Here is a 27,899-nt window from a genome sequence, read left to right as displayed (position 1 = left end):
TAAAATGTAAGTTTTTAACCTTTTTTTCCTCTTTAGGGATAAAATAAGTAATTTTTAGCAGCAGGATCAGGGATCTTTGCGCCGGCCGGCCTTTGACTGATCCGGCTGCGGTCCTGGATCAGTTCAGAGGAATCCGCTGCTCTGATGCAGCAGATGAAGTTCAGATTAGAGCAGAACTCCTTCCTTCTCTCAGATCTGTGAAACGCCTCATCACGCCAGTATCTTAACGAGCTTTTAACGGCAGCTCTTCATCATGCAGCTGTCATCATTAGAAAAAAAAAGAAAGAAGCAAAACAGAAAAGTTTCTGGGTGTTTTTATCCTGCTGGGAGCTGATAAATCTCCAGTCTGGTTCTGCTCGGTTCTGAAAGCGGCTCGTTGTGGCGTGGAGTGGGAGTGGGGGGGAATGCAGCGAGTGGGAGCGACTCTGAAACGCCAGCATTGTGACAGCAGCGGCTGTGATCTCACTTCTCTCTGCCCCGCGCTGCTGCTTCCTCCCTCTGTGTCAGAGCGCCGTTCAGCACCGATGGCGTGAAGCGGTTCATGTTTCTGACGCTGCGGATCGGCCGGAACCGGGATCGATGCGGGCCAAGGCTCGTCTGGACGACCCGCTGGATAACTTTAAAAGAGGTAATGCCTGAGGAGCTCCAGGGCATTCCTGCAGGGTCAAAGTTCATCTGCCTGATGGGATGTTTTGATGTTCTGCTTTTAAATGAGGCTCATTGTGCAGATTTTATCTCAGCTGACCTCAACTCACAGATTTAGAAACTTTTGCATGCGGGAATGAGACATTCAAATGTTATGTTGTGCTGCAGTGGTGTGATGTGTTCACACTTCACCTTCACATGAAAAACTCTGGCGACAGAATGCAGATAATGAGGAAGCGTAAAAGCTGACAGTTTCTGGATCAGATTTAGTCCTGCTCAACGCTAAATTCTAGTTTTAATCCCAATAAAAGAGTCCAGATCTCCTCTCGTGGTTGCTGGAAAGATTTGGAAAAGTTCCTCAGGAAATCAGGCAGATTGTTATTTTAAATCCTTGTTGTTTGAGATGATGGTAGAAACTAGAGGTGGGAATTATTTACTGTATCACGATTCAATTCAAAACGATTATTCACAATTATTTCTCCTTTAATGGTGTGCAAAGGAGCGAAATTATTTACTCCAGTCTGCTTTGCAAGTCAAAATGATAAATGAAGACGTTGAAAAGTATTTTTCGCATGTAGATGGAATTACTCCCATTCTCCATTTTGTTATGAAGCTGTCACAGAGAGATCGCCATATTTCTGTAAACGGCCTCCTCCGTGGACGAGGACGTTGAATTTCCTTACAGGAGTTTTAAGCCATTTTACAGGCTTTGTTAGTTATTGTTGAAGAATCCAAATGTGCCGTATTCATGCAAAACCGATGGTGGACTGTCCGAGCGGATTTCTGCATAAACATGGCAACAAACTTCTGACCAATCACAGTGGAATGACGTACCTTAGCTCCGCTGTAGCTTAGCGCCGTTCATTTTTGATGTTTACGAAGTAATCTTCGTTTTCACCGATATGAGCTCGGCTAACCTCGTCAACATCAGTCTTCTTGGACTTACTTAAAAACTAAATTAAGTCCAAATGTTTGATGGAGTCGTTTGAGTCTCCCTCTTTCATCTCTGTAGCTGTCGCTCTATTGTGGTGTTTTATGCGCATGCGTACGTTCCGCTGTGTGGTGACGCTCGCGTAGACACAAAATGGAGGCCGACAGACAGGGGATTTGCTTTTTATTTTTATGTTTTAAAATCGATTTTGGTACATTTTAAATAGATCCTGAGTCGTGTTAAATGAGAACATTATGTTTTTATGTGAATTTATTATTATTTTTTTTTTGGCTCTATCCCATTTATGGATGGATAGGGTTAGGGTTAGGGTTACCCTAACCCTACGTTCCCACCGTCAAATCACCTCAACTCTTTCACCAAAACTAGCTCAGTACTCCCATTACTGCATAGGACGCATCTATAAACCTCCAGCTACATTTCCCCCTAATTTTTGGACAAAACACAAAAAATATGTTTGTTTTTTACAAATATTTTAGTCTTAAAATATTTTGGTTTTTCTAAAATTTCAGAAAAACAGTGACTAAAGCATAATCATTGCAAATCTGATTGGTTTTCCTCTGAAAGCATCAATCGTGTTTTATTTCCTGCTGTTATTCTGCTGTACATTTGTCTTATTTTATTGCCAGTTTGGAATATATTCCCTGTAGAAATGCACCAAATCATACCAGATAGTGCAAAATGACAAAAACAAAGTTCTGCTCGGCTGCTGCGTCCGGTGGCATATTATATTTCATTCATATTCGGCATAGCACCAATATATCTGACCTGTTGGAGGAATTTCCCATCGCTAACGTTTACTTTTAGTCACTGAGCATCTCAGAGGTTATGATGAAAGAAGCTAAAGCAGGAAAGGTCTGGTTAATTATGACCAATAATTACCCCTGATATCCTGTTGTCTGGTTTCTCTGTCTGGAGTTTGAAAGGTTGAAGTTTTAAAAGTCAAATAAGCTTAACACCGTTTTATTTTATGTTTCTGATTACATTAAAATAACTAAAGATTAGCATTTGCAGATTTTAGATTAACAGAAAACTAATTAATATGTTTTCTTCAGTTTGAATCATCCAGTCAAATTCTGTAAATGGCTTTAAAACTTAAGCCTCCAAGGAACAGATTTCTGTTAAATACATTAAAGTTTAGATATAAATTAAAGAAATAATTTTAGTAAATACCTTGGAAACTAAATGTTTATTTCTGACAGGGTGTTCTTAAAAATGCAGGTTAGCCTTAAATACCTTAATTAGTCATGACAGAACTATTTCATCAAGCGTTATACCTATTTTTGACTTTATTGCAGGAATTTTTCTGTCATTCAAAAGTTTTTGCGCTCAAACATCATCATTGTGTTCTGTGACTCAAGACAGTTAAAGCTAATGCTAACTAGCTGCTAATATACCTACTAGCCGTTTAGCTAGCTAAGTTTTTTGCGAGTGCAAAGTTATTGCCAGTTATCTGGACGACATTGACTTTCGCCAGATGTTAACTTTTGAAAACTCGTTTTATGTGATTTCTATCTCTTTAAAAACATAATAAGATATTTTTCTATCTTACTATGTTAGAGAAGAGACGTTGTTTCTGAACTGATTTCGTAGCTCTGGCAGTTAAAGGCTTTCGTAACGGTAGGTCTGTTTAGTCTTTTGGTCTTAAATTGAATTCAAGGGGCCATAAAACCTGCAGATATTCTGCATGAGTAAGTCGTTCCATGAAACAGCTGAAGCTTTGTTGGGTGGATTCATCTGACCTGTTTTCCTGTTTTGGTTCTGCAGAAAACGGGTCATGTTCTGAAAGTTCTGAATGTTCTGTGTGGAGGTTTGAGGTCCAAACCAGGCGCCATTCTTACCACTTTATTTAAAATGCAGAAGCAGAACCGAAACGCTTCAGCTTCCAGGTTAAACTCATCCGGATCTGGTTCTAGTTTAAACAACTAAAGGTTCTGACTGGACCGGCCGTTCGGTTCTGGTCATCTGGATGGGTCGCTGCTACAGCAGCTGACAGTGGAGGTTCTGAAGAACCGAGCCGCTGCTTCAGGTGACGTTTACCTGCTGATGGTTGAGAGGAAGCGTGAGAACTTCCTCTGTGGACGGTTTCAGTTCTGCTTCAGGAGGAACCAGAACCCGACTCACGTGTTGAAGCTGCAGAACTTTTGGATCGATACGTCAGATGGAGCTCGATCCTGATCACTTACAGCGGTGACCTCTGACCTCTGCAGATAAGCCGGTTGCATCAGTGTGAGTCGTTAGATTCAGATTCACTTTATTTTGGTAAATTAGCAACATTACAAAAATCAAAACCAGACAAAACAAAATTCTACGTTATGAACCAATAATTTATTAACAGAGGCTGATACATACAATTCTATAACTTTACATTTTAAAGCTCCGAAAAGCAAATCGTTTGACGATGACGATGACGATGACGAATACTTTATTGATCCCAACAGGGGAAATTCAAAGTCCCAGCAGCTCAAGACATTACACACAACATACACTACAATTCACACAATATACCACAAAAACACTAAATCACCAAATTAACACAATTACCAGACCAACATTACTAAGAGCTAAAAATACTCACAAACACTAAAAATCCTAAGTGCTAAACAGAATTTTGAGATCATCATTCAATTGGTTCCACATTTTCATGCCGATAACTGAAACATATCTCGATTTAATTTACTTTTCTGTTTAGCATGTTCAAATTTTAACGAACCTCAAGTTATATTTACTCTCTCTTAACTTTCTAAGTTTCAGAAGGAAGACTTTTGTACATTATTTCTTTACATGTTGGAATAAAAAGTTTTCTAGTTGGTTCACAATATCCCATTTTATTAATGTTAAAGATTTTTTGTAACTTAGCTAATACGTCAGTGGTTGTTATGTTTCTGAGCAATGTCGTGCTTCACTGTAGGTCACATCTTTTGTTTCTGTGGAACATTTTGCTAATTTTTCAGAATGAATAAAAAAAAAATCTGTGAAATTATTGAGCATGTTTTTGTTTTTTTATGCTGGAGCGATTTGGTTCCGGTTTCAGTTTAGTGGCTGAACCTCAGAGTATCGGTCTCTGTGGGAAACATTTCATTATTATTCATCAGATGAAACATCCTGAAAACTTATTTAAACATGGCTGTTAAAACAATAAATAAAAGAAATCCAGTCTGGTCGCCATGGGAACCACCAGGCCTCCAGGGCTGGGAATCCCAGAAGAAGAAAACACTTCACTGTATTTGTTTGTTTGCCCCTGACCGTTTCTCTCTCGCTCACACACACACACGCACGCACACACACACACACACACACACACACACACACACACACACACACACCATCCTGTCATAAAAATGCCAGCCGGCTCAGTGAGAAGCGTGTTTGTTTCCTCCCCTTGGGCCCTGGAGACCCGGACAGGAAATCAGAGAGCGACTTGAATAAAAGTCCAAAACGGGTCGGAGGAGCAGAACCGGAGCCAGTTTGTCCGAGTCAGTCCAGTAAAGGGACCAGTGGTCCAGTGACATCAGAACCGGGCTCAGAGAAATGTTCTGGAGAGCAAAATAAGCCTCTCGCAATCAGCAATTAAAGGCATCATAAATTAAAATGAGCGTGAAAGTTTTCATTCTGATGATTAATATTGTTTTGACGGGAAATTTTAATTACAGAGATTCGTAATCCATTTTATTTATGGTTCTGGTTGTGTTTGGTTTTTATTTATTGTTTATGGTTGTTGTGTTTTATATTGGATGTTTAAAATGTCTCCCAGTTCCAGAAGGTTCTTTATTAAAGTTTATTGATCTGTGAGAGAACAAACTTCCTTTATTACATCACAAAACGACAATATTATCGTTTATCGCAATAATCACTGGAGCAATTTATCGTGATAAGTTGAGATGAAACAAAAGATCCTTCCATCCATCCATCCATCCATCCTTCCATCCATCCATCCATCCATCCATCCATCCATCCATCCATCCATTCATCTATCCTTCCATCCATTCATCTATCCTTCCATCCATCCATCCATCCATCCATCCTTCCATCCTTCCATCCTTCCATCTGATCAGGATCTTCTTAATGTTTCTCTGGTTTCTAAATAACTAAATTAATTAAATTAATCAATGCATTCCTATTTTTAAAAATTAATTGCAAATGACAGAAAGCACTTTAAAATTTTGTCTTTTATTCCAGTCATCCTTTCTGTCAGTTGTATGAGAAGTTTTGCTTAATTACAGGAACATTTTGTTATTTTTGTGTTGGCGTACTTCTTTCTCATTTTATTACTACTTTATTCTTGCAATGAAAAAATAATAAAAATATCTTAATCTGACCGGTGTATTTTGTTTTAGATCTTGATCTGAATTTTTGACCAAACGGTTGCAGACCTCTATGGTGAATAAGCTGTTTTTCTGGACTGTAATTTATCTTTATTTTCTCTTTGTCTGCAGCTTCTGATAGCAATCAGGATGCGGCATTGAAACTGGATCAGGAAAGGGCAGAAATCGTCTCCAAATATGACAAGGTAACGGCTGAACTCCCTCTGCAGCTTCAGCTGCTGCATTTCTTTCTCTGGCTTCATAAAAACCCTGCGGTCGGCGCTGCCGTAAATCTGGGCCTTATTGCCTATAAAACACAATAATAACAGCAGGCGCTTCACAGGAAGCGCCGCCGCTCACACGGCTGTAAAATCAACGTTTCAGAGGCGGCGGCCCCAGATGAGGCTTGGCTGCTGGAAACCGAGCGCGGAAAACACTCAGAGTGAGACCTCCCGGCTGGAGCAGAGAGCTGACCAATCACAGAGCTGAACTGAACTTTTAAAGAGAAATTGGTGTTTTAGTTTAAGAAAATAATGAACTGGAATAAAATAAAACGTGATTAGAAGCTTTCTTCTGCAGAATTCACAATAAAACCAGGATAAAATTTTATTATTTATAAAAACATTAAGATATCAAAACATTCATTCATTAGTTTTTTCTGCCCATCCATCCATCCATCCTTCCTTTCTGCCCAGTGAAGAGTCCATGATGGAGATCAGAGTTAAAGTTTTTGATCCACATCAGATCGGATCAGTTCGTCTTCAGTGATCTTTGTTGTGTTTCTCCAGCTGAGATCCATCCGAGTTAAAACTCGATTCACTCGGAACCCGGTCAACCCCGAGCTCACCAAGAACCAGACTGTAACAGAAATAATTCCTGTCAGGTTTTCTCCTGTTGCGAGGCACATGTGGCGGCCTGTGGTGGAAGGAAGGCTTCATGAATTTTGTTATTTATTTAAAATCGTGACTTTCTGCTGAGCCAGCCCTGAAAATGCTGGCTGGGCAAACAGAGATGAATTTTTAGATAGTTCACCTCAACATCTGGCCGTCAGACTGAGCTGTGGAGCCTCAACCTGATGCTTTAAGCCCTGCAGAAAGTCAGATACACCGATGTTCCTGAGTATCTGCAGTAACAATACATACAGAAAGTATCGACACCCGCTTCAACAAAGTACTAACTCAAATGAAAGATAGATTTAATTTGTGTTTCCATCAATGTTTTTATACCCATTTTGAAGTATTGCATTAGAAAAGGTTAATAAAACAGCTAAATTTGAAATAATTTCTCATTTTTGCAAAAACATTTCACACTCGCTTGAGTGGTTTATCCGATAAAGTTAATGCACTAAAGGGGAAACAGAAACACGTTTGCAGAATAAACTGATGTAGTGAATGTAGTCGTGCCTTACCAGAGGCACAAAACTCTTGAAATCTTTAAGTCTGGAGTTCTCAGTTTTTCTCTATGCTAGCTAGCAGCCTCTACTTCCTGTCTGTTACAGCCATGCGTAGCGTCAACATCTGAAGAAATCTCGCTTTGCGTAGCCTGGTTGATTCACTTCAAACTAGTAAATGGAGATACAACTGATAAAAAATGATTTTCATGTGAATTTGAAATATGGCAAAAAAGAGAAAACAAAATAAAATGTGAAGTAGGAGTTCTTCCTCCTGCTGATTTGAAGTGAATAAATCAGGCTATGAAAAGTGCGATTTCAACAGATGATGACGTTACAAACAAGATGTAGAGATGTTGCTGCATTTCGTGTCTCTGGTAAGGCACTAGTAGATGGGAAAGTTCTCTGCATTAGACTGTGTCTCCAGTTTTAAAGTTTTAAAAAATGTCAAGTGATGGTAAAAACCTTTTAGCAAAATTGAGAAAGTTATTCCAAATTTTGCTGTTTCTACCAACCTTTTAAAAATTAGCATAAAAATGTTGATGGAAATACAGTTCATATGACCTGGAAGTGCTTAGATGTTATTTTCACTGATCTAAAAGATACAATATTTAAAGTTCAGGTTCATCAGTAGGTGGGTTTTCAGTTTCCTGCTCTAAGGCGGTAAATGAACCTCGTTTTATAGGAAATGAGGTTCAGATAGTGACGCAGTTGATTGCCAGCTGCTTCATTTCATACCAGTTAACCTTCACCCTAACTCTACTCCTCTCCACCTCTACGCATATTAACGCCGACATGTTTTCTCCAAGGGCTTTAAGGCCTGGACTTCCCTCAACCAATCAGAGCAGGACTCTCCACTCCAGAGGAACGTGGGATGCATTTGATTAAGACCCGGTCAATTTTTATCAGGCCTAAACCTGCAGCAGAGGATAATCTATGAGCCTCCTGATGGTCTGAAATGGGATTTGAGTTGGAGAATCAAACCAGACTTTTTTAAGTCAATAAAATTAATAACATGAATTTAGATTTTGTTTAATTTCCATAATGTGATCAAGTGTAAAATGTGGCTACACTGTAAATTGCTTTAAATGGTCAATATGTCTAGAAATGCTCTAAATAAGTACAGACCATTTAATATACTAACATTTTCATATTTTCAAGTTAATGCTACACTATGACTAATTTTTTTATATTGTCAACATCACACTAAACTATCACAAATTTTTAAATTATAGGCATCATTTGAAAATATGAATATTTTTCATGTTTTCGACGTAGTACTGAGGTATGATGACCAAAGCATGAAACATTTACTCTTAGTTTTTCATGAAAAATACAAAAATTAAATTTTAGTACGACGTCCAAACTTGAAAAAGTTAGTCATAGTTTAGTATGACGTCCGAAACGTGAAAAATTTAGTCATAGTATAGTATGACGTCCGAAATGTGAAAAATTTAGTCATAGTATAGTATGACGTCCGAAAAGTGAAAATTTTAGTCATAGTATAGTATGACGTCCGAATCGTGAAAAATTTAGTCATAGTATAGTATGACGTCCGAAAAGTGAAAAATTTAGTCATAGTATAGTATGACGTCCGAAAAGTGAAAATTTTAGTCATAGTATAGTATGACGTCCGAATCGTGAAAAATTTAGTCATAGTATAGTATGACGTCCGAAATGTGAAAAATTTAGTCATAGTATAGTATGACGTCCGAAAAGTGAAAATTTTAGTCATAGTATAGTATGACGTCCGAAACGTAAAAAATTTAGTCATAGTATAGTATGACGTCCGAAAAGTGAAAAATTTAGTCATAGTATAGTATGACCTCCGAAACGTGAAAAATTTAGTCATAGTATTGTATGACGTCCGAAACGTGAAAAATTTAGTCATAGTATTGTATGACGTCCGAAACGTGAAAAATTTAGTCATAGTATAGTATGACGTCCGAAACGTGAAAAATTTAGTCATAGTATAGTATGACGTCCGAAACGTGAAAAATTTAGTCATAGTATAGTATGACGTCAGAAACGTGAAAAATTTAGTCATAGTATAGTATGACGTCCGAAACGTAAAAAATTTAGTCATAGTATAGTATGACGTCCGAAACGTGAAAAATTTAGTCGTAGTATAGTATGACGTCTGAAAAGTGAAAAATTTAGTCATAGTATAGTATGACGTCAGAAACGTGAAAAATTTAGTCATAGTATAGTATGACGTCCGAAACGTAAAAAATTTAGTCATAGTATAGTATGACGTCCGAAACGTAAAAAATTTAGTCATAGTATAGTATGACGTCCGAAAAGTGAAAAATTTAGTCATAGTATAGTATGACGTCCGAATCGTGAAAAATTTAGTCATAGTATAGTATGACGTCAGAAAAGTGAAAAATTTAGTCATAGTATAGTATGACGTCCGAAAAGTGAAAAATTTTGTCATAGTATAGTATGACGTCCGAAAACTGAAAAATTAAGTCATAGTATAGTATGACGTCCGAAAAGTGAAAAATGTAGTCATAGTATAGTATGACGTCAGAAACGTGAAAAATTTAGTCATAGTATAGTATGACGTCCGAAACGTGAAAAATTTAGTCATAGTATAGTATGACTTCAGAAACGTGAAAAATTTAGTCATAGTATTGTATGACGTCCGAAAAGTGAAAAATTTAGTCATAGTATAGTATGACGTCCGAAAAGTGAAAAATTTAGTCATAGTATAGTATGACGTCCGAAAAGTGAAAATTTTAGTCATAGTATAGTATGACCTCCGAAACGTGAAAAATTTAGTCATAGTATAGTATGACGTCCGAAATGTGAAAAATTTAGTCATAGTATAGTATGACGTCCGAAAAGTGAAAATTTTAGTCATAGTATAGTATGACCTCCGAAACGTGAAAAATTTAGTCATAGTATAGTATGACGTCCGAAAAGTGAAAAATTTAGTCATAGTATAGTATGACGTCCGAAAAGTGAAAAATTTAGTCATAGTATAGTATGACTTCAGAAACGTGAAAAATTTAGTCATAATATAGTATGACGTCCGAAACGTGAAAATTTTAGTCATAGTATAGTATGACGTCCGAAACGTGAAAAATTTAGTCATAGGATAGTATGACGTCCGAAACGTAAAAAATTTAGTCATAGTATAGTATGACGTCCGAAAAGTGAAAAATTTAGTCATAGTATAGTATGACGTCCGAAACGTGAAAAATTTAGTCATAGTATAGTATGACTCGAAGCGATGGAAAAATTTAGTCATAGGTATAGTAAGGACGTCCGAAGCTGATAAAGAAAATTTAGTCATCGCCGGGTATAGTATGGCGTCTGAAAGTGAAAAATTTTAGTCATAGTATGAGTATGACGTCCGAAGCGTGAAAATTTGGTCATGAGTACTAGTATGGCGTCCGAACGTGAAAAATTTAGTCACAGGTATAGTATGGCGTCCGATAGAAGTGAAAATTTAGTCATATAGTATGGCGACTTCAAGCGATGAAAAAATTTAGTCATAGTTTTAGTCATAGTATAGTATGGCGTTGCGTGAAAATTTAGTCATAGTATAGTATGACGTCAGAAGCGTGAAAAATTTAGTCATAGTATAGTATGCGTCCGAAAAGTGAAAAATTTAGTCATAGTATGGTATGACGTCCGAAAATGAAAAATTTAGTCATAGTATAGTATGGCGTCCGAAAGTGAAAAATTTAGTCATAGTATAGTATGGCGTCGAAAAGCGTCGAAAATTTAGTCCATAGTATAGTATGACGTCGAAACGTGAAAAATTTGGTCATAGTATAGTATGGCGTCGAAGCGTGAAAAATTTAGTCATAGTATGGTATGGCGTCGAAGCGTGAAAATTTAGTCATAGTATAGTATGACGTCGAAGCGTGAAAAATTTAGTCATAGTATAGTATGGCGTCCGAAAAGTGAAAATTTAGTCATAGTATAGTATGGCGTCGAACGAAAATTTAGTCATAGTATAGTATGACGTCCGAAAAGTGAAAAATTTAGTCATAGTATAGTATGGTCTCGAAACGTGAAAAAATTTAGTCATAGTATAGTATGACGTCCGAAAGCGTGAAAAATTTAGTCATAGTATAGTATGGCGTCCGAAGTGAAAAAATTTAGTCATAGTATAGTATGGCGTCCGAAAAGTGAAAAATTTAGTCATAGTATAGTATGACGTCCGAAAAGTGAAAATTTAGTCATAGTATAGTATGACGTCCGAAAAGCGTGAAAAATTTAGTCATAGTATAGTATGTATGGCGTCCGAAGTGAAAAATTTAGTCATAGTCGTGAAAAATTTAGTCATAGTATAGTAGCGTCCAAAAAGTGAAAAATTTAGTCATAGTATAGTATGACGTCCGAAGCGTGAAAATTTAGTCATAGTATAGTATGGCGTCGAAGCGTGAAAAATTTAGTCATAGTATAGTATGACGTCCGAAACGTGAAAAATTTAGTCATAGTATAGTATGACGTCCGAAAGTGAAAAATTTAGTCATAGTATAGTATGACGTCCGAAACGTGAAAAATTTAGTCATAGTATAGTATGACGTCCGAAAAGTGAAAAATTTAGTCATAGTATAGTATGGCGTCGAAGCGTGAAAAATTTAGTCATAGTATAGTATGGCGTCCGAAAAGTGAAAAATTTAGTCATAGTATAGTATGGCGTCGAAGTGAAAATTTAGTCATAGTATAGTATGACGTCCGAAAAGTGAAAAATTTAGTCATAGTATAGTATGACGTCCGAAAAGTGAAAAATTTAGTCATAGTATAGTATGACGTCCGAAACGTGAAAAATTTAGTCATAGTATAGTATGACGTCCGAAAAGTGAAAAATTTAGTCATAGTATAGTATGACGTCCGAAACGTGAAAAATTTAGTCATAGTATAGTATGACGTCAGAAACGTGAAAAATTTAGTCATAGTATAGTATGGCGTCCGAAGCGTGAAAATTTAGTCATAGTATAGTATGGCGTCCGAACGTGAAAAATTTAGTCATAGTATAGTATGGCGTCCGAAGCGTGAAAAATTTAGTCATAGTATAGTAGCGTCCGAAAATTTAGTCATAGTATAGTATGGCGTCCGAAGCGTGAAAATTTGGTCATAGTATAGTATGGCGTCCGAAGCGTGAAAAATTTAGTCATAGTATAGTATGGCGTCGAAGAAGTGAAAAATTTAGTCATAGTATAGTATGGCGTCCGAAGCGTGAAAATTTAGGTCATAGTATAGTATGGCGTCCGAAGCGTGAAAAATTTAGCGTCAGAAGCGTGAAAAATTTAGTCATAGTATAGTATGCGCGAAAAGTGAAAATTTAGTCATAGTATAGTATGACGTCCGAAAAGCGTGAAAAATTTAGTCATAGTATAGTATGGCGTCCGAAGCGTGAAAATTTAGTCATAGTATAGTATGGCGTCCGAAAAGTGAAAAATTTAGTTGAAAATTTAGTCATAGTATAGTATGGCGTCGAAGCGAAAATTTAGTCATAGTATAGTATGACGTCCGAAGCGTGAAAATTTAGTCATAGTATAGTATGACGTCCGAAGCGTGAAAAATTTAGTCATAGTATAGTATGACGTCCGAAGCGTGAAAATTTAGTCATAGTATAGTGTATGGCGTCCGAAGCGTGAAAAATTTAGTCATAGTATAGTATGACGTCCGAAGTGAAAAATTTAGTCATAGTATAGTATGACGTCCGAAAACGTGAAAATTTAGTCATAGTATAGTATGGCGTCCGAAAGCGTGAAAAATTTAGTCATAGTATAGTATGACGTCCGAAGCGTGAAAAATTTAGTCATAGTATAGTATGGCGTCCGAAACGTGAAAAATTTAGTCATAGTATAGTATGGCGTCCGAAGCGTGAAAAATTTAGTCATAGTATAGTATGGCGTCCGAAGCGTGAAAAATTTGGTCATAGTATAGTATGACGTCCGAAGCGTGAAAAATTTAGTCATAGTATAGTATGGCGTGCGAAAAATTTAGTCATAGTATAGTATGGCGTCCGAATGAAAATTTAGTCATAGTATAGTATGACGTCCGAAAAGTGGAAAAATTTAGTCATAGTATAGTATGGCGTCCGAAGCGTGAAAAATTTAGTCATAGTATAGTATGGCGTCCGAAAAGTGAAAAATTTAGTCATAGTATGGTATGGCGTCCGAAGCGTGAAAAATTTAGTCATAGTATAGTATGACGTCCGAAGCGTGAAAATTTAGTCATAGTATAGTATGACGTCCGAAGCGTGAAAAATTTAGTCATAGTATAGTATGACGTCGAAGCGTGAAAATTTAGTCATAGTATAGTATGGCGTCCGAAGTGAAAATTTAGTCATAGTATAGTATGGCGTCCGAACGTGAAAATTTAGTCATAGTATAGTATGACGTCCGAAGCGTGAAAATTTAGTCATAGTATAGTATGACGTCCGAAGCGTGAAAAATTTAGTCATAGTATAGTATGGCGTCGAAGCGTGAAAATTTAGTCATAGTATAGTATGGCGTCCGAAGCGTGAAAAATTTAGTCATAGTATAGTATGGCGTCCGAAGCGTGAAAAATTTAGTCATAGTATAGTATGGCGTCCGAAAAGTGAAAATTTAGTCATAGTATAGTATGGCGTCCGAAAGCGTGAAAAATTTAGTCATAGTATAGTATGACGTCCGAAGCGTGAAAAATTTAGTCATAGTATAGTATGGCGTCCGAAGCGTGAAAAATTTAGTCATAGTATAGGTATGGCGTCCGAAGCGTGAAAATTTAGTCATAGTATAGTATGGCGTCCGAAGCGTGAAAAATTTAGTCATAGTATAGTATGACGTCCGAAGCGTGAAAATTTAGTCATAGTATAGTATGGCGTCAAAGTGAAAAATTTAGTCATAGTATAGTATGACGTCCGAAGCGTGAAAATTTAGTCATAGTATAGTATGACTTCGAAGCGTGAAAAATTTAGTCATAGTATAGTATGGCGTCCGAAAAGTGAAAAATTTAGTCATAGTATAGTATGGCGTCCGAAGCATGAAAATTTAGTCATAGTATAGTATGACGTCCGAACGTGAAAAATTTAGTCATAGTATAGTATGACGTCCGAAGCGTGAAAATTTAGTCATAGTATAGTATGGCGTCGAAGCGTGAAAATTTAGTCATAGTATAGTATGACGTCCGAAACGTGAAAAATTTAGTCATAGTATAGTATGGCGTCCGAAGCGTGAAAATTTAGTCATAGTATAGTATGGCGTCCGAAAGCGTGAAAAAATTTAGTCATAGTATAGTATGGCGTCCGAAGAGTGAAAAATTTGGTCATAGTATAGTATGGCGTCCGAAGTGAAAAATTTAGTCATAGTATAGTATGTTGGCGTCCGAAGCGTGAAAAATTTAGTCATAGTATAGTATGGCGTCCGAAGCGTGAAAAATTTAGTCATAGTATAGTATGGCGTCCGAAAGTGAAAAATTTAGTCATAGTATAGTATGACGTCCGAAACGTGAAAAATTTAGTCATAGTATAGTATGACGTCCGAAGCGTGAAAAATTTAGTCATAGTATAGTATGACGTCGAAAAGCGTGAAAAATTTAGTCATAGTATAGTATGGCGTCCGAAAAGTGAAAAATTTGAAAAATTTAGTCATGGTATGTATGGCGTCCGAAAAGCGTGAAAAATTTAGTCATAGTATAGTATGGCGTCAAGCGTGAAAATTTAGTCATAGTATAGTATGGCGTCCGAAAAGTGAAAAATTTAGTCATAGTATAGTATGGCGTCCGAAGCGTGAAAATTTAGTCATAGTATAGTATGGCGTCCGAAGCGTGAAAAATTTAGTCATAGTATAGTATGGCGTCAGAAGCGTGAAAAATTTAGTCATAGTATAGTATGGCGTCGAAGCGTGAAAAATTTAGTCATAGTATAGTATGGCGTCCGACGTGAAAATTTAGTCATAGTATATATGGCGTCCGAAAGCGTGAAAAATTTAGTCATAGTATAGTATGGCGTCCGAAAGTGAAAATTTAGTCATAGTATAGTATGGCGTCCGAAGAACGTGAAAAATTTAGTCATAGTATAGTATGGCGTCCGAAGCGTGAAAAAATTTAGTCATAGTATAGTATGGCGTCCGAAAAGTGAAAATTTAGTCATAGTATAGTATGGCGTCAGAAGCGTGAAAAATTTAGTCATAGTATAGTATGGCGTCCGAAGCGTGAAAAAATTTAGTCATAGTATAGTATGGCGTCCGAAGATGAAAAATTTAGTCATAGTATGGTATGGCGTCCGAAAAGTGAAAAATTTAGTCATAGTATGGTATATGGCGTCCGAAGCGTGAAAATTTAGTCATAGTATAGTATGGCGTCCGAAAGTGAAAAATTTAGTCATAGTATAGTATGCGCGTCGAAGCGTGAAAATTTAGTCATAGTATAGTATGGCGTCGAAGCGTGAAAAATTTAGTCATAGTATAGTATGGCGTCGAAGCGTGAAAAATTTAGTCATAGTATGGTATGGCGTCGAAGCGTGAAAAATTTAGTCATAGTATAGTATGGCGTCCGAAAAGTGAAAAATTTAGTCATGGTAGTATAGTATGGCGTCCGAAAGTGAAAAATTTAGTCATAGTATAGTATGGCGTCCGAAAAGTGAAAAATTTAGTCATAGTATAGTATGGCGTCCGAAAAGTGAAAAATTTAGTCATAGTATGGTATGGCGTCGAAGCGTGAAAATTTAGTCATAGTATGGTATGACGTCCGAAGCGTGAAAAATTTAGTCATAGTATATAGCGTCCGAAAAGTGAAAAATTTAGTCATAGTATAGTATGGCGTCCGAAAGTGAAAAATTTAGTCATAGTATAGTATGGCGTCCGAAAGCGTGAAAAATTTAGTCATAGTATAGTATGGCGTCCGAAAAGTGAAAAATTTAGTCATAGTATAGTATGGCGTCCGAAGCGATGAAAAATTTAGTCATAGTATAGTATGGCGTCCGAAGCGTGAAAAATTTAGTCATAGTATAGTATGGCGTCCGAACGTCGAAAAATTTAGTCATAGTATAGTATGACGTTCGAAGCGTGAAAAATTTGGTCATAGGTTAGTATGTCGTCCGAAAAATGAAAAATTTGGTCATAGTATAGTATGGCGTCGAAGCGTGAAAAATTTAGTCATAGTATAGTATGGCGTCCGAAAAGTGAAAAATTTAGTCATAGTATGGTATGACGTCCGAAGCGTGAAAAATTTAGTCATAGTATAGTATGGCGTCGAAGCGTGAAAATTTAGTCATAGTATGGTATGGCGTCCGAAAAGTGAAAAATTTAGTCATAGTATAGTATGGCGTCCGAAGCGTGAAAATTTAGTCATAGTATAGTATGGCGTCCGAAGTGAAAAATTTAGTCATAGTATAGTATGGCGTCCGAAAAGTGAAAAATTTAGTCATAGTATGGTATGGCGTCCGAAAAGTGAAAAATTTAGTCATAGTATAGTATGGCGTCCGAAAATGAAAAAATTTAGTCATAGTATTATGACGTCCGAAGCGTGAAAAATTTAGTCATAGTATAGTATGGCGTCCGAAAAGTGAAAAATTTAGTCATAGTATAGTATGGCGTCGAAGCGTGAAAAATTTAGTCATAGTATGGTATGGCGTCCGAAGCGTGAAAATTTAGTCATAGTATAGTATGGCGTCCGAAGCGTGAAAAATTTAGTCATAGTATAGTATGGCGTCCGAAAAGCGTGAAAAATTTAGTCATAGTATAGTATGACTCCGAAGCGTGAATGAAAAATTTAGTCATAGTATAGTATGGCGGCGTCCGAAAAGTGAAAAATTTAGTCATAGTATGGTATGACGTCGAAGCGTGAAAAATTTGGTCATAGTATAGTATGGCGTCCGAAAAGTGAAAAATTTAGTCATAGTATAGTATGGCGTCCGAAGCGTGAAAATTTAGTCATGGTAGTATGGCGTCCGAAGAGAAGCGTGAAAAATTTAGTCATAGTAGTATAGTATGGCGTCCGAAAAGTGAAAAATTTAGTCATAGTATAGTATGGCGTCCGAAGCGTGAAAAATTTAGTCATAGTATAGTATGGCGTCCGAAGCGTGAAAAATTTAGTCATAGTATGGTATGGCGTCGAGAAGTGAAAAATTTAGTCATAGTATGTATGGCGTCCGAAGCGAAAAAATTTAGTCATAGTATAGTATGGCGTCCGAAAGTGAAAAATTTAGTCATAGTATAGTATGGCGTCCGAAAGTGAAAATTTAGTCATAGTATAGTATGACTCCGAAGCGTGAAAAATTTAGTCATAGTATAGTATGGCGTCCGAAGAAGTGAAAAATTTAGTCATAGTATAGTATGGCGTCCGAAAGTGAAAAATTTAGTCATAGTATAGTATGGCGTCCGAAGCGTGAAAAATTTAGTCATAGTATAGTGTATGGCGTCCGAAATGAAAAAATTTAGTCATAGTATAGTATGGCGTCCGAAAGCGTGAAAAATTTAGTCATAGTATAGTATGGCGTCCGAAGCGTGAAAATTTAGTCATAGTATAGTATGGCGTCCGAAGTGAAAAATTTAGTCATAGTATAGTATCAGAAGCGTGAAAAATTTAGTCATAGTATAGTATGGCGTCCGAAAAGTGAAAATTTAGTCATAGTATAGTATGGCGTCCGAAAAGCGTGAAAAATTTAGTCATAGTATAGTATGTATGGCGTGAAAGAATTTAGTCATAGTATAGTATGGCGTCCGAAGCGTGAAAAATTTAGTCATAGTATAGTATGACGTCCGAAGCATCGAAAATTTAGTCTCATAGTATAGTATGGCGTCCGAAAAGTGAAAAATTTAGTCATAGTATGGTATGGCGTCGAAGCGTGAAAAATTTAGTCATAGTATAGTATGGCGTCCGAAAAGTGAAAATTTAGTCATAGTATAGTATGGCGTCCGAAACGAAAAATTTAGTCATAGTATGGTATGGCGTCCGAAGAATGAAAATTTAGTCATAGTATATGTATGGCGTCCGAAGCGTGAAAAATTTAGTCATAGTATAGTATGGCGTCCGAAAAGTGAAAAATTTAGTCATAGTATAGTATGGCGTCCGAAGCGTGAAAAATTTAGTCATAGTATGGTATGGCGTCCGAAAAGCGTGAAAAATTTAGTCATAGTATAGTATGGCGTCCGAAAGCGTGAAAATTTAGTCATAGTATAGTATGAGCGTCAGAAGCGATGAAAAATTTAGTCATAGTATTGTATGGCGTCCGAAAGTGAAAATTTAGTCATAGTATAGTATGACCTCCGAAAGTGAAAAATTTAGTCATAGTATATGGCGTCCGAAGGTGAAAAATTTAGTCATAGTATGGTATGGCGTCGAAGCGTGAAAAATTTAGTCATAGTATTGTATGGCGTCCGAAAAGTGAAAAATTTAGTCATAGTATGGTATGGCGTCCGAAAAGCGTGAAAAATTTAGTCATAGTATAGTATGGCGTCCGAAAAGTGAAAATTTAGTCATAGTATAGTATGGCGTCCGAAAGCGTGAAAAATTTAGTCATAGTATAGTATGGCGTCCGAAAAGTGAAAAATTTAGTCATAGTATAGTATGACGTCCGAAGCGTGAAAATTTAGTCATAGTATAGTATGGCGTCCGAAAAGCGTAAAAAATTTAGTCATAGTATAGTATGGCGTCCGAAAAGTGAAAAAATTTAGTCATAGTATGGTATGGCGTCCGAAGCGTGAAAAATTTAGTCATAGTATAGTATGGCGTCGAAGCGTGAAAAATTTGGTCATAGTATAGTATGGCGTCCGAAAAGTGAAAAATTTAGTCATAGTATAGTATGGCGTCCGAAAGTGAAAAATTTAGTCATAGTATAGTATGGCGTCGAAAAGTGAAAAATTTAGTCATAGTATAGTATGGCGTCCGAAGCGTGAAAAATTTAGTCATAGTATGGTATGGCGTCCGAAGCGTGAAAAATTTAGTCATAGTATGGTATGGCGTCCGAAAGTGAAAATACTATGACTAAATTTTTCACTTGTCGGATGTCATACTATACTATGACTAAATTTTTCACGCTTCGGACGCCATACATACTATGACTAAATTTTCATTTTTCTGACGCCATACTATACTATGACTAAATTTTTCACGCTTCTGAAGTCATACTATACTATGACTAAATTTTTCACGCTTTGACGCCATACTATACTATGACTAAATTTTTCACTTTTCGGACGTCATACAATACTATGACTAAATTTTTCACTTTTCGGACGTCATACTATCCTATGACTAAATTTTTCACTTTTCGGACGTCATACTATACTATGACAAAATTTTTCACGTTTCGGACGTCATACAATACTATGACTAAATTTTTCACTTTTCGGACGTCATACTATACTATGACTAAATTTTTCACTTTCGGACGTCATACTATACTATGACCAAATTTTTCACGCTTCGGACGCCATACAATATACTATGACTAAATTTTTTCATTTTCGGACGCCATACTATACTATGACTAAATTTTTCACTTTTCGGACGTCATACTATACTATGATTAAAATTTTCACGCTTCGGACGGCGTCATACTATGACTAAAATTTTCTTTCGGACGCCATACTAAACTATGACTAAATTTTTCACGTTTCGGACGTCATACTATGACTAAATTTTTACTTTTCGGACGCCATACATACAACTATGACTAAATTTTCACGCTTCGGACGCCATACTATACTATGACTAAATTTTTCACGCTTCGGACGCCATACTATACTATGACCAAATTTTTCACGCTTCGACGCCATTATACTATACTATCACTAAATTTTCATTTCGCTTCGGACGCCATACTAAACTATGACTAAATTTTTCATTTTTCGACGCCATACTATACTATGACTAAATTTTATGCTTCGAGCCATGTTAAACTGTGACTAAATTTTTCACGTTGACGCCATACTATACTATGACTAAATTTTTCACGCTTCGGACGCCATACTATACTATGACTAAATTTTTTCACGCTTCGGACGCCATACTATACTATCACTAAATTTTTCACGCTTCGGACGTCATACTAACCTATGACCAAATTTTCATGTTTCGGACGCCATATACTATACTATGACTAAATTTTTCACTTTTCGGACGCCATACTATACTATGACTAAAATTTTCACGCTTCGATCATGCTAAACTGTGACTAAATTTTTCACTTTTCGGACATCATACTATGACCAAATTTTTTTACGCTCATACTAACCTATGACCAAATTTTTCATGTTTCGGACGACATACTAACCTATGACCAAATTTTTCATGTTTCGAGAGTCATACTATACTATGACTAAATTTTTCACTTCTTCGACGCCATACTATACTATGACTAAATTTTCAAGTTTCGACGCCATACTATACTATGACTAAATTTTCACGCTTCGGACGCCATACTATACTATGACTAAATTTTTCACGCTTCAGACGCCATACTATACTATGACTAAATTTTTCACTTTCGGACGCCATACTATACTATGACTAAATTTTCACGCTTCTGAAGTCATACTATACTATGACTAAATTTTTCACGCTTCGAGGTCATACTATACTATGACTAAATTTTTCACTCTCGACGTCATACTATACTAAGACTAAATTTTTTCACGCTTCGACGCCATACAATACTATGACTAAATTTTTCACTTGTCGGATGTCATACTATACTATGACTAAATTTTCACGCTTCGGACGTATACTATACTATGACTAAATTTTTCACGCTTCTGACGCCATACTATACTATGACTAAATTTTTCACGCTTCTGAAGTCATACTATACTATGACTAAATTTTTCACGTTTCGGACGCCATACTACTAAATTATGACTAAATTTTTCACTCTTCGGACGCCATACAATACTATGGCTAAATTTTTCACTTTTTCGGACGCCATACTATACTATGGCTAAATTTTTCACGTTTCGGACGTCATACTATCCTATGACTAAATTTTTCACTTTTCGAACGCCATACTATACTATGACAAATTTTTCACGCTTCGACGTCATACAATACTATGACAAATTTTTCACTTTTGACGCCATACTATACTATGACTAAATTTTTTCACGATTCGACGCCATACTATACTATGACTAAATTTTCACGCTTCGACGCCATACTATACTATGACTAAAATTTTCACTTTTCGGACGCCATATACTATACTATGACTAAATTTTTCACGCTTCGGACGCCATACTATACTGACTAAATTTTTCACGCTTTAGTCATACAATACTATGACTAAATTTTCTTTTCGGACGCCATACTATACTATGGCTAAATTTTTCACTTTTCGGACGTCATACTATCCTATGACTAAATTTTTCACTTTCAACGCCATACTATACTGACAAAATTTTTCACGTTTGACGTCATACAATACTATGACTAAATTTTTCACTTTTCATACCATACTATGACTAAATTTTCATTTATTCGGACGTCATACTATACTATGACTAAATTTTTTTTTCGACGTCGCCATACTATACTATGACTAAAAATTTTCATTTTTCGGACGCCATACTATACTATGACTAAATTTTTCATAGTTCGTATGGACGTCATACTATACTATGACTAAATTTTCACGTTTCGGACGTCATACAATACTATGACTAAATTTTTCACTTGTCGGACGTCATACTATACTATGACTAAATTTTTCACGTTTCGGACCTCATACTATACTATGACTACATTTTTCACTTGTCGGACGTCATACTATACTATGACTAAATTTTTCACGTTTCTGACGTCATACTATACTATGACTAAATTTTTCACGTTTCTGAAGTCATACTATACTATGACTAAATTTTTCACGTTTCGGAGGTCATACTATACTATGACTAAATTTTTCACTTTTCGGACGTCATACTATACTATGACTAAATTTTTCACGTTTCGGACGTCATACTATACTATGACTAAATTTTTCACGTTTCGGACGTCATACAATACTATGACTAAATTTTTCACTTTTCGGACGTCATACTATATTATGACTAAATTTTTCACGTTTCTGAAGTCATACTATACTATGACTACATTTTTCACTTGTCGGACGTCATACTATACTATGACTAAATTTTTCACGTTTCTGACGTCATACTATACTATGACTAAATTTTTCACGTTTCTGAAGTCATACTATACTATGACTAAATTTTTCACGTTTCGGAGGTCATACTATACTATGACTAAACTTTTCACTTTTCGGACGTCATACTATACTATGACTAAATTTTTCACGTTTCGGACGTCATACAATACTATGACTAAATTTTTCACTTGTCGGATGTCATACTATACTATGACTAAATTTTTCACGTTTCGGACGTCATACTATACTATGACTAAATTTTTCACGTTTCTGACGTCATACTATACTATGACTAAATTTTTCACGTTTCTGAAGTCATACTATACTATGACTAAATTTTTCACGTTTCGGACGTCATACTATACTATGATTAAATTTTTCACGTTTCGGACGTCATACTATACTATCACTAAATTTTTCACGTTTCGGACGTCATACTATACTATGACTAAAATTTTCACGTTTCGAGCGTCATGCTAAACTGTGACTAAATTTTTCACTTTTCGGACGTCATACTATACTATGACCAAATTTTTCACGTTTCGAGCGTCATACTAAACTATGACTAAATGTTTCACGTTTCGGACGTCATACTATACTATGACTAAATTTTTCACGTTTCAGACGTCATACTATACTATGACTAAATTTTTCACTTTTCGGACGTCATACTATACTATGACTAAATTTTTCACGTTTCTGAAGTCATACTATACTATGACTAAATTTTTCACGTTTCGGAGGTCATACTATACTATGACTAAATTTTTCACTTTTCGGACGTCATACTATACTAAGACTAAATTTTTCACGTTTCGGACGTCATACAATACTATGACTAAATTTTTCACTTGTCGGATGTCATACTATACTATGACTAAATTTTTCACGTTTCGGACGTCATACTATACTATGACTAAATTTTTCACGTTTCTGACGTCATACTATACTATGACTAAATTTTTCACGTTTCTGAAGTCATACTATACTATGACAAAATTTTTCACGTTTCGGACGTCATACTATACTATGACTAAATTTTTCACTTTTCGGACGTCATACAATACTATGACTAAATTTTTCACTTTTCGGACGTCATACTATACTATGGCTAAATTTTTCACTTTTCGGACGTCATACTATCCTATGACTAAATTTTTCACTTTTCGAACGTCATACTATACTATGACAAAATTTTTCACGTTTCGGACGTCATACAATACTATGACTAAATTTTTCACTTTTCGGACGTCATACTATACTATGACTAAATTTTTTACGTTTCGGACGTCATACTATCCTATGACTAAATTTTTCACGTTTCGGACGTCATACTATACTATGACTAAAATTTTCACTTTTCGGACGTCATACTATACTATGACTAAATTTTTCACGTTTCGGACGTCATACTATACTATGACTAAATTTTTCACTTTTCGGACGTCATACAATACTATGACTAAATTTTTCACTTTTCGGACGTCATACTATATTATGACTAAATTTTTCACGTTTCTGAAGTCATACTATACTATGACTACATTTTTCACTTGTCGGACGTCATACTATACTATGACTAAATTTTTCACGTTTCTGACGTCATACTATACTATGACTAAATTTTTCACGTTTCTGAAGTCATACTATACTATGACTAAATTTTTCACTTTTCGGACGTCATACTATACTATGACTAAATTTTTCACGTTTCGGACGTCATACTATACTATGACTAAATTTTTCACGTTTCGGACGTCATACAATACTATGACTAAATTTTTCACGTTTCGGACGTCATACTATACTATGACTAAATTTTTCACGTTTCTGAAGTCATACTATACTATGACTAAATTTTTCACGTTTCTGAAGTCATACTATACTATGACTAAATTTTTCACGTTTCGGAGGTCATACTATACTATGACTAAATTTTTCACTTTTCGGACGTCATACTATACTATGACTAAATTTTTCACTTTTCGGATGTCATACTATACTATGACTAAATTTTTCACGTTTCGGACGTCATACAATACTATGACTAAATTTTTCACTTGTCGGACGTCATACTATACTATGACTAAATTTTTCACGTTTCTGAAGTCATACTATACTATGACTAAATTTTTCACGTTTCTGAAGTCATACTATACTATGACTAAGTTTTTCACGTTTCGGAGGTCATACTATACTATGACTAAATTTTTCACTTTTCGGACGTCATACTATACTATGACTAAATTTTTCACGTTTCGGACGTCATACTATACTATGACTAAATTTTTCACGTTTCGGACGTCATACAATACTATGACTAAATTTTTCACTTTTCGGACGTCATACTATACTATGACTAAATTTTTCACGTTTCGGACGTCATACAATACTATGACTAAATTTTTCACTTGTCGGACGTCATACTATACTATGACTAAATTTTTCACGTTTCGGACGTCATACTATACTATGACTAAATTTTTCACGTTTCGGACGTCATACTATACTATGACTAAATTTTTCACGTTTCTGAAGTCATACTATACTATGATTAAATTTTTCACGTTTCGGAGGTCATACTATACTATGACTAAATTTTTCACGTTTCGGACGTCATACTATACTATGACTAAATTTTTCACGTTTCTGAAGTGTCTTTTATACTATGACTAAATTTTTCACGTTTCTGACGTCATACTATACTATGACTAAATTTTTCACTTTTCGGACGTCATACTATACTAAGACTAAATTTTTCACGTTTCGGACGTCATACAATACTATGACTAAATTTTTCACGTTTCGGACGTCATACTATACTATGACTAAATTTTTCACGTTTCTGACGTCATACTATACTATGACTAAATTTTTCACGTTTCTGAAGTCATACTATACTGACTAAATTTTTCACGTTTCGGACGTCATACTATACTATGACTAAATTTTTCACTTTTCGGACGTCATACAATACTATGGCTAAATTTTTCACTTTTCGGACGTCATACTATACTATGGCTAAATTTTTCACTTTTCGGACGTCATACTATCCTATGACTAAATTTTTCACTTTTCGAACGTCATACTATACTATGACAAAATTTTTCACGTTTCGGACGTCATACAATACTATGACTAAATTTTTCACTTTTCGGACGTCATACTATACTATGACTAAATTTTTCACGTTTCGGACGTCATACTATACTATGACTAAATTTTTCACGTTTCGGACGTCATACTATACTATGACTAAAATTTTCACTTTTCGGACGTCATACTATACTATGACTAAATTTTTCACGTTTCGGACGTCATACTATACTATGACTAAATTTTTCACGTTTCGGACGTCATACTATACTATGACTAAATTTTTCACTTTTCGGACGTCATACTATACTATGACTAAATTTTTCACGTTTCTGAAGTCATACTATACTATGACTAAATTTTTCACTTTTCGGACGTCATACTATACTATGACTAAATTTTTCACGTTTCTGACGTCATACTATACTATGACTAAATTTTTCACGTTTCTGAAGTCATACTATACTATGACTAAATTTTTCACGTTTCGGAGGTCATACTATACTATGACTAAATTTTTCACTTTTCGGACGTCATACTATACTATGACTAAATTTTTCACGTTTCGGACGTCATACAATACTATGACTAAATTTTTCACTTGTCGGATGTCATACTATACTATGACTAAATTTTTCACGTTTCGGACGTCATACTATACTATGACTAAATTTTTCACGTTTCTGACGTCATACTATACTATGACTAAATTTTTCACGTTTCTGAAGTCATACTATACTATGACTAAATTTTTCACGTTTCGGACGTCATACTATACTATGACTAAATTTTTCACTTTTCGGACGTCATACAATACTATGACTAAATTTTTCACTTTTCGGACGTCATACTATCCTATGACTAAATTTTTCACTTTTCGGACGTCATACTATACTATGACAAAATTTTTCACGTTTCGGACGTCATACAATACTATGACTAAATTTTTCACTTTTCGGACGTCATACTATACTATGACTAAATTTTTCACGATTCGGACGTCATACTATACTATGACTAAATTTTTCACGTTTCGGACGTCATACTATACTATGACTAAATTTTTCACTTTTCGGACGTCATACTATACTATGACTAAATTTTTCACGTTTCGGACGTCATACTATACTATGACTAAATTTTTCACGTTTCGGACGTCATACAATACTATGACTAAATTTTTCACTTTTCGGACGTCATACTATACTATGACTAAATTTTTCACTTTCGGACGTCATACTATACTATGATTAAAATTTTCACGTTTGAGACGTCATACTATGACTAAAATTTTCACTTTTCGGACGTCATACTAAACTATGACTAAATTTTTCACGTTTCGGACGTCATACTATACTATGACTAAATTTTTTACTTTTCGGACGTCATACAATACTATGACTAAATTTTTCACGTTTCGGACGTCATACTATACTATGACTAAATTTTTCACTTTTCGGACGTCATACTATACTATGACTAAATTTTTCACGTTTCTGAAGTCATACTATACTATGACTAAATTTTTCACGTTTCGGACGTCATACTATACTATGACTAAATTTTTCACGTTTCGGACGTCATACTATACTATGACTAAATTTTTCACTTTTCGGACGTCATACAATACTATGACTAAATTTTTCACTTGTCGGATGTCATACTATACTATGACTAAATTTTTCACGTTTCGGACGTCATACTATACTATGACTAAATTTTTCACGTTTCTGACGTCATACTATACTATGACTAAATTTTTCACGTTTCTGAAGTCATACTATACTATGACTAAATTTTTCACGTTTCGGACGTCATACTATACTATGACTAAATTTTTCACTTTTCGGACGTCATACAATACTATGACTAAATTTTTCACTTTTCGGACGTCATACTATCCTATGACTAAATTTTTCACTTTTCGGACGTCATACTATACTATGACAAAATTTTTCACGTTTCGGACGTCATACAATACTATGACTAAATTTTTCACTTTTCGGACGTCATACTATACTATGACTAAATTTTTCACGATTCGGACGTCATACTATACTATGACTAAATTTTTCACATTTCGGACGTCATACTATACTATGACTAAATTTTTCACTTTTCGGACGTCATACTATACTATGACTAAATTTTTCACGTTTCGGACGTCATACTATACTATGACTAAATTTTTCACGTTTCGGACGTCATACAATACTATGACTAAATTTTTCACTTTTCGGACGTCATACTATACTATGACTAAATTTTTCACTTTTCGGACGTCATACTATACTATGATTAAAATTTTCACGTTTCGGACGTCATACTATACTATGACTAAAATTTTCACTTTTCGGACGTCATACTAAACTATGACTAAATTTTTCACGTTTCGGACGTCATACTATACTATGACTAAAT

General features: G+C 35.4%; 1 protein-coding gene across 4 annotated transcripts in view; it reads left to right on the top strand.

Moving 5' to 3' along the window:
• usp6nl (USP6 N-terminal like) overlaps positions 1-27,899 on the top strand; it is a 71,814-nt gene that overhangs the window by 23,804 nt on the left and 20,111 nt on the right. For 3 of the 4 annotated variants that reach the window (XM_044109080.1, XM_044109077.1, XM_044109081.1), the window contains one exon: positions 6,031-6,104. In XM_044109080.1, the coding sequence (XP_043965015.1) occupies positions 6,031-6,104 (74 nt within the window). Of the gene's footprint in view, positions 1-344; positions 629-6,030; positions 6,105-27,899 lie in introns of those variants that run through there. The other variant, XM_044109078.1, reaches the window with a different exon arrangement.

This window comes from Gambusia affinis, linkage group LG23 (assembly GCF_019740435.1).
Source record: "Gambusia affinis linkage group LG23, SWU_Gaff_1.0, whole genome shotgun sequence".
Lineage (NCBI taxonomy): Eukaryota > Metazoa > Chordata > Actinopteri > Cyprinodontiformes > Poeciliidae > Gambusia > Gambusia affinis.
The sequence above is the reverse complement of the archived record's forward strand: the minus strand, read 5'-3'. Positions and strand labels throughout refer to the sequence as shown.